At 40.6% G+C, this 8,693-nt stretch overlaps 1 protein-coding gene across 1 annotated transcript; it reads left to right on the plus strand.

Moving 5' to 3' along the window:
* The first annotated feature begins 321 nt into the window (after positions 1 to 321).
* Positions 322 to 8,248, plus strand: tmem268 (transmembrane protein 268). Its single transcript, XM_023401744.2, has 10 exons — positions 322 to 752; positions 1,628 to 1,696; positions 3,449 to 3,581; positions 5,045 to 5,139; positions 5,266 to 5,373; positions 5,801 to 5,953; positions 6,109 to 6,219; positions 6,831 to 6,920; positions 7,161 to 7,379; positions 7,650 to 8,248. The coding sequence occupies exons 3-10, from the start codon at positions 3,467 to 3,469 to the stop codon at positions 7,815 to 7,817; spliced, it is 1,059 nt and encodes a 352-aa protein (XP_023257512.1). The 5' UTR covers positions 322 to 752; positions 1,628 to 1,696; positions 3,449 to 3,466; the 3' UTR covers positions 7,818 to 8,248.
* The last annotated feature ends 445 nt before the right edge of the window (positions 8,249 to 8,693 follow it).

An 8,693-nucleotide genomic window follows, 5' to 3' on the forward strand; every position in this document is an offset into this window, starting at 1 on the left:
TTTTTGTATTATATTTACTCTGCTGTAACATTGCATTTTTCCTTTTGGGATTAAGTACTCTGTCTTTTTATGTAGGAATTGTTTCAGGGATTTAAAGCTCAACCCAGTGTCTTCATAAGTACATTAAGACAAACATACTGTATGTATGAGTTTGTAAACCTTGTATGACCCCCTCTGTTTCACAACCATCCTTGGACTTCAGAGTTAATGTGTAACAGTTAAAGTAAAGCTACAGTGATGCCAATGAAAACAAACTGATCGCTCTCCTTAAATGTCAATAAAATAACATTTCATTACCATAAAAAATTTTCACTGCACTTATAGGACAGACTTTATTCTTTATCAGAAGCTCACACTGAGATTGAAAGTATAAGTATCAATAGGCTTTCTTAATGAGCGTTTGCTTATGAAAAATGGTTGACCCACCACGGTTCACCTTCTCTCTAGTGTTGTATGTGTGTCGAGCCGAGAACCACAAACCACATTCCTGCAGTCATGAGGCCGGGCTGATCTGAGTCACACGCCTAAAGAGAGGGAGAAACAGAGTGAGAGAGAAGCAGGAAAGAAACTCATTTGAGTGTGAAAGTAACATACGCCACAGTCTGTCAGCACCGCCAGATACAGACTGATGCTTTCAAGGCAACTACCGTTTAAGTGGAAATGTTCCCTAGAAACAACGGTTACATCAGGACAGAGAGAGAAACGCAATCATCACAGCTTCGTAGACAAGATGGATTTCATCTGAAATGCAGGTAGGATGTGTTCAGTCATGTAAAACATGGACGTTTTATTTATTTATTTATTTTTTAACTTTGGTTGGTTTTTGTTTCGAGCCTTCACTGGCTCCGAGGCGAATCACTGGAAGGAAATATGTAGGACATAAGATATGTGACTCAAAAGCGTCTGTACACTTATACCCAATGATAACTTTGAACTGCCAAAATATTTGAACTTTTTGGAGATGAATTCATGTAAATGTGGCATCCCTGCTCAACATGCAGGCTTCATTTTAAGTTATGGACAAAAATAGTGCCATTTGTCTTCAGGACTGGCTGGTAAAATACACAGGAAAAAGGTCAAATTTGCAAGTCAAAGTTATATTCAAGATGATCTTCACAAAGTAGGTTCAGCAGTGTGAGGAACCGGACATGAAAACACATTAGATGCAATATCAGGATAACCGATCATGAGTTGTTTTTTGTACGGATAAGCTCAAGACAACTGTTTCCTCTTCTTGCAGTGAAACTCTGTAAATGCCGCAAACAACACAGCCTTCCTCTTGCACGTGTGAATAATATAATAAACGTTTGTCTCTTCTCGAGCAGGTACAGTGTAAGCAGGCAGTGATGAATCGATCCAGAGTTGGTGTGACTTTTATTTACAGGAGAGGAAGTGAAAATGAAAGCAGATATAAGTAGAGAGGGGGTCTTAAAGAGAGAGCCGAGAATGTGGATAAGGAGACAAGCTGACATCATGACGGCAGCAATGAATTTTCACACTTAAGTGCTAAAATGTGGCTCTGTCACAGGCAGGCAGGCGAGAGTGCATGATGGGAAGAGACCTAGAGGGAGTTGGCTTTGTCTATGACAAGTATTTTTTATCTGTTTCTTTTTTCTTTCTTACACAGATGTTAGGCTGTTGACAGGACCAGAGGAAGTGTGCTGCGTAGGCTGTGCTGAGGAGAGTCCCTGTTCAGGTGCGTGGTGATACTTCTCTCTTATCCTCTATGAACAGACCCAGCTACACTGTCAAGATACAATCTGACATTCTGGACATTTTGCTGTAAAGGTAATACAGATAATGGCAACTTTAACGCCTCATAAAAATGTAAATTCACTTAAGTCTACTCCTCTCAACTGAATCTATCCAGTAAGAGAGTATTGACCCGTAATGTTATGCCTCTGCAAGCAGATAACACCATTACTTCGACATTGCAGCCCTGAAAGCAGAAGTAATCTGGTTTCCTCCCAAGTTTTGTTACTTCTTGCTTTTCTTTAGCCGCTTCAATTACATGAACATGTTTATCAGAGATAAAGGCTGTGGCTTATCTGAAGTTTTCTAAGGAGAGCTTATACAAGTCTGGTGTGAATGTTCTGCCTCTTCAACTGTGACATTATCTGTTAACAGTGGTTCCCAACCGTTTCCGTCTGATGTGTGCCCACAGCCCTGTCAGTGCAACTTCACTGGCACCAGATGACATGTTTCAAATGTTCTTATGAATGGATTATAAATGGATGTTATTTAACACTATTACTTATATGTCACAATTTTCATGCGATTGAATCATCTGTGTTTAGGTTGTTTGGGTCAGGTTTGCATTGGTACTATTTGGAGAAGCTGGACCATTTATCAACCATTTATTCATTGCTAAACGCTTTTTCATGATTTTTCCTGCCAATTATATTTGACAGTTTACTCACAACTTTGCTCAATATTTCACATGTACATTCATAACTTATAGCTGACTGTTTCATCTGTTCAGTTAACATTACTTTTATAGCTGACCACTAACTATTTAACAGTTTATCCATTACCTTCAGCTAAAACTACCTTCAGGTAACAGGTTCACTGGTTTATTCATTACTTTTATCTAACTGCTTATCTGGTTAATCTATTTCAACCAATTATCCATTACTGTTAGTTAATATTAACTATTTCAGCTGTATCTCTATTACTTTTAGCTAACATTATCTATTTCATCTATTAGCTAACGTTAAGTACTTGGTTATTCATTACGTTTAGTTGTCTGTTTATTACCTCTAGCTAACTGTTCCAACTTTTGTGCAACTGCTTATCCATTTAATCTATTTCTATTGTTAATCAATAATATTTTTGCTAACTATTTTAACCACTCCTCTCACTTGCTAACTAGTCTGGTTATTATAAATTTACCAGTTAATTGAGCTTCACACATACCACCTAGCAACTGCAGACGAACCCCCTGGGTGTCCCCTGGTTGGGAATCATTAGGAAACATCTCAACATTAAAAATAAATGTTTACCTCAGCTTTATTTTACATGATCTGTGTGACTTGTTGTCACATTTAGTTCCTCCAAATTCTTACACAATGGCTTTGCTCCTGAATAATCAACGTCATCTTCCTGTATCGCTCCTAATCACATGAATAACGGCATTAGTTCTTCGTATAATGTGCGTTTTTTTCTGTATTTCTCACTCGTCTTCAGGGCATAACCTCTTACACATTTATTTTCTTTAGTTTCTTTTCTGACAAATTTTTCTGATTGCAAAGTGATGCATGACTGCTGTCACATGGATCCTCTTTTGTTCTGACTTGAAGTTACCAAGCGTGTTGAAATTATGAAAAGTTATTGTTCAGCCCACTTCCAAATTTTTTCCGACATTGGTTTTTACCTTTTATCAACATTTATTCTATTTCTGAAAGTTATTCTCAGGCGCTGTAATGTTATACATTTTTTTCTCCCTCAGGATCTGTTGACCTCTGAAATGATGGCGGACAGAAATGGAGTTTGTCATGTGATGGAGAGTGAGGTGGATGCTCAGATCAGACAAACCCAAACTCAGCCACAGGCCAACAACAACAGACCCAACTGGTCAAACGGTAATATCTTCTTCTGTATTTGTTTTTATGTGGTAAACTCTCACGCTCAGCGTTGTATTCATGACATGATCAAGATTACTTAACAGGGCTATAGTTTGCTTGAGCTTTTGAAGGCCAGTGCTAATACCAATACATATACCCTACATATTTTTGTATTAAAGGCACTTAAAGGGTATGCAGTCATATTCAAATGTTTGGGATTTTATTCTTGAAGTGAAAACAACCCCTGCAGCACATTATATAATGGGCCTTTTTAAATGTTAATGCACCGTTACTTCTCATTTTTATGAATTTTTGGTATTCCACTCTGTTGTTCTGTATTTTAGAAAGGTAGCTCTGTTGTTTTACACATTTCCTTGTGTTAACATCTTTCTTTCTGGTTGTTAATGACTACGCTGCGTGACCTTTTACTGGTATTTGCATCTGCCTGTTGCCCTGTTGTCTGGCCTACATGGCTATTTGTTGTGCCAGTGCAAACAAACAACGAACACTTCTCATATCGGCTGGATAGCGAGATAAATTACTTGTTAAATCAACTTCTCTGCATCTTTCTAACTTACACGGTTTCAACCCTTTATTTAACTCTGTGTCACTGAAGTATAACAGATCAGGTCTCAGTGCTCTTATTTTAGATTGCCCCATGACCATCGTTACACTGTACCACTATACTCACACAGCATTAGAGAAGCTTTATCACCATGTAGTCACTGAACGTCATGCTCACGTGCTATAGATGCCAGTAAACAGACATAACACAGACATTCGACTTCTTGAACACACATTTCTCCCATTCGGTTTCCTCTAAAGCAGCTTTGAGGTTGAAAGAATCGTCTTTTTCCACACTGCAGGATCACATACTGTAGATAATCTGCATTAGCTTCAACTCTTCATTGAAGCTGGATGGTGTCTCCACTGGGTGAAACATTCAAACCCAAGAGTAGAAGACTAGAGGGCTGTACCATTTCATCAAATGGAAATATACTACATGAATTCTGCATCATTTTGTACACATTACCACTTACTGCAGCCTGAAATTCTTTTGGTAGTTTTGGGAACTTTTGCGGGAACTTTGACAAGTGTTTGAATGATTTTTGAAAGAATGAGTTTGGAATGCTCATATGTATCCATCATCTCCTTTGCGACAAGGGCTTTTTATTGGGCTCTCATTCTTGGCACGTGTCTATTTACAGCATTTATGTAATGATCCTGTTGTGGACTGCTTTTTCTTTTTAAGTATATTTTTTGGGCTTTTTATGCCTTTATTTGATAGTATAGTGGAGAGAGACAGGAAACAGGAAGGCAGAGAGGGGGAATGACATGCAGCGAAAGGCCGTCCGATGCGGGATTCGAACCAGGGCCAACTGCAGCGAGGACTCTACACATGGGGCGCCTGCTTATACCACTACGCTACACGACGCCCCTCCCTTTTTCTCTTTAACACACACTTGTTCATTCATTCTTAGGTCAGTGTGTTGTGTCAGTGCCGAGCTGTTCATCGTTGAACCCCTCTTTCGATCTGTCTCTGTGTCGTGCCAAACTGGAGAACGATGGCTTCCAGGTCAACAAACACAGATGACACAACAGTGACACTGCAAGATTCAGCTCATATTACCTCATCATATTACCTGAGGTTAATTTTGATTGTTAATCTGTTGTTGTTTTGGTTTTTTTTTAATCCTGTTAGATTCCAGTCTCAGACATGGAGGCTCCACTGAAGGCAGCTCTGGACGTCCCCTCAGTCAGGAGATACATGGTTTTTAACTCGGCTCTCTTCCATTTCATAATGGCACCGGTACGATCGTCCAGCTCTCTACCTGTCCGATCGTGTCGACTGTTTGACGCTGACCATGTCTCTCTCTCCCACCCCTTCTACCTGCAGTTGTAACTCTCACTTTAAAAAGAGCACTTGCACAGTATTTTTAACATTATATTTTTACATAAACTTGCAAGAGACAGTTAAAAAAGAATACAGTGATATCTCAGTGATATCTTTCATCCTTTCACACTCTGTGCTTCCACTTTGTGACACAGACTTTGTGCTAAAAGTTTTTGAAGCTAAACCAATTTCAAGCTGAGAGCGCTCCGCAAGCTGTTTCCTGCCTTCAGTCTTTATGCTAAACTAAGATAAGCTAAACTGGCTCCTGCACTACAGTTAATGAGATATATATATTTTTTACTATTGTAGTTAATGTTTACAGCCTCTCCCCTCCTTCCACCAGGTGCTGTATGTGGTGGTGTGGTGTGCCGTGTTCTCCACCCTCCACCTCTACATCACCGTCAGTGACTACTGGGTCCTCTGTCTCTCTGTCAGCCTGGTCTCCATCTTCCTCACCACTGCCATCATCTTCATCCTCCACCACAGTAACAAGGAGGTAAATGGGATCTGGATTTTGAAATCAAATCAGAATAATTGCATTCAATCTGAATCAGCAGCTGGAGAGATTCTTTAAAATCTCCTACAGGGGTTTTCAGTGTTGATACAATTACAGTGTGAAATAACTGATCCTCTAACTTGTTTCTGTTTCAGATCAACATGAATTTAGACGTTCGGTTAATCCAGGTGAACGAGAGGATGGTGAAACACAAGCTGCTGGTTGCCGTGGCCGACTGGGTGCAGAACTGCACCGGAAACATGCAGGTTGTTCTTCTTAAATCAGCTGAAACTGTGAGAATATGATGCTCCACATGTGACAAAAGGGTACTAACTCTTTTGTGCAATACATGTATCCATGTCTACTGTCATTGTATGCTGCTGAGGCTGACCACACAGCTGTTGGTGGTTGGTCTTACCTACTGTGGTGTCTTTTCTTAGTTTCGTCTTTTTGTGATCTACAATATGAAGAGGAAACAACAAGATGATTGGGCAAATTTTTTGACACAGAGAAGATAGAAAGATAGAAATGATGAAACAACAAGATGAAAATTAAAACAACACATCAGCAGACATAATAACACTACAATGACGAAGCAAATACACACCAGCAGCTGCCTTTCCTTACAGCTGCACCATACATCAACTAGTCCACACGTGTTGTGCCTCACTTTGTGGACACGCTGCCGAAATGTATTCAGATATATCAGGTATCTTGTAAAACTTTGGAATAGGTTTGTTTTATTTGACACAACAACTAGCTTTATGTGCGCATTTAGAAAATGTTAGTGGTCTGGAACACTAGATTGAATTGAAATGGAGTAGTTTTACTTTGACAGTCTCTTAATACTGCCACATTCATCTCTGTGTCTCTGTAGTTGTACGTTGTATACTGGGACATGTCCCGCTGTCTGAGGGCACTGACTGAAACTTTAGAGGAGCACAGCTTTGTGGCGAACGACATCCAGGTGAGTGAGTCAAGTACATCTGTCGCTCGGTTTGTTCTCCCGCTGCTCTGTCGATTTTTTCTCGTGCTCCCTCGGAATCAATAGAAACATAATTCCGGGTGCTGTTGAAAGGATATTTATTTCTGGACTTTGGACAAACTGAAATGTAGCCTTTGAAAGAAAATGATCATATTTCACAGTTTTCATTCTTGCAGTGTGGAGTACGTTAAAATGATCCAGTCAATGTCACACTTTCACCAGAGAAAACTGAGGAGGAAACTGTCCCACCTCGTCCTCGTGAGCGAGGTCACGGCTGCTGACCCTGAGGTCAGCAGTTCAGATGTGGAGCAGGACTTGGACGAACAGAGGCCTCTGCTCGGACACGAGGACACAGGCTGCCGTGCCTCATCCAGCCAGCGGGAGGACGCCAAAGTCACCACCAACTACAGCATCATCCCTGACTTGTTGTTACCTCCTCAGGTAAGAGAAGATGAGCTTTCCTACTTATTAAGCAAGTTAAATCTTAAAGAGCCACCTAACAGCTGCTGCACATTTTGTTTTTTGATGACCTCATCGCTTTTTTCATCTTGCTCCACTGATTTTCAGTCCGGTATTAAGTAACTCACCAAAACAAACCATTTCTAAGAGTATCTGAGATTATATTTAGGTAGCTTCAACACCACCAGCAATGAATTAAAGGTTCCACACGAGCAAACACTACTAATGTCTCCTTATACCCTTTCTTTGCAGGCTAAAGCCTACCAGCTTCTGATGACTTACAGTGCAGCCTATGTGAAGCTGCTGGTGTCTGAGAGGCTGTCAGGACCGTCACACCACCGTCTACGATCCCGGAGGAATCACTGCAACACCGCCCCTCTTTGCCTCTGCCAGTACATCAAAAAGAAGATCCTCCGATGACAGAGCCGACCTGTGGCAAACTAGAGAAAAACCTGCTACATGGAGCTGGTGGTCTGCTTTGCTTCCTGCCCAGACTCTTGAACAGACAAACTGACATGTGTGAGCATTTCCTCCAGAGCAAACATGGATTATGATGATACAATGAAAGACCTGCTTGGAGCTTCGCACTCACGATTTTCTCTGCTTCAAAGTCTGTTTCTCTGGCCTGTGGGCTACCGTAGCTCTGCCGCTGTTTGCAATGCCAGCTCTGTGTTTGCACCACCTGGATATTTGTCCATTTGCACCCTGCCAAATGCTGTCACACTGAGAACACGAGTCCATCCAGCTGCTGTAAAACAATATTTGTACTCTTGTATACACGACAATCGAGGCACTAGTACTACTGTTTAAATTATTTTCACATATAATAAATAGATTCTTGTGATTTCTAATAGATTGTAAAATATTTGTCTTTTGTGACTGACTTGGAAGCAGTGGTGGAAAATAACTACAGTACATTTATCATCATATTTAACTGATTGCAGAATCTAAATCTGAACTCTTCTTCACTGCTTGGAAGATTGACAAGTCATTTGTAGACAGAGGCAGTTGAAGCAGGAAGAGAAAATAGGAAAATCCCCTTGATGCAGGTGTGTAATGATGCTGAAACAGGGGCTTATCATGAATCATTGGCTTTAGTTTCCTCGCTCTATTATCTCAAATCTCAACAGCAGCACAAAGGAATCGTCTGTGTTTGTTTTTGCGATTTCACACCTTTGGTTTTCACGCGCGTAGGTGGATTAGTTATCCACGCATTTGTGTTTGCAGGAGGCTGGCTTTATTCCCCAGCTTTCGTCTAATATCACCAGCGATCATCCGTCAGTCCTGATGCTGCGG

The sequence above is a fragment of the Seriola lalandi genome, unplaced genomic scaffold (assembly GCF_002814215.2).
Source record: "Seriola lalandi dorsalis isolate HSWRI2012SDOR001 ecotype SW California unplaced genomic scaffold, Sedor1 jcf7180002053753, whole genome shotgun sequence".
NCBI lineage: Eukaryota > Metazoa > Chordata > Actinopteri > Carangiformes > Carangidae > Seriola > Seriola lalandi.

Excerpts from the sequence above, each read along its gene's own strand:
- tmem268 (XM_023401744.2), top strand. The coding sequence starts at position 3,467 with ATGATGGCGGACAGAAATGGAGTTTGTCATGTGATGGAGAGTGAGGTG. Across the intron at positions 3,582-5,044 it reads CAGACCCAACTGGTCAAACG|GTCAGTGTGTTGTGTCAGTG; the intron begins GTAATATCTTCT and ends ATTCATTCTTAG. Across the intron at positions 5,954-6,108 it reads TCCACCACAGTAACAAGGAG|ATCAACATGAATTTAGACGT; the intron begins GTAAATGGGATC and ends TTTCTGTTTCAG.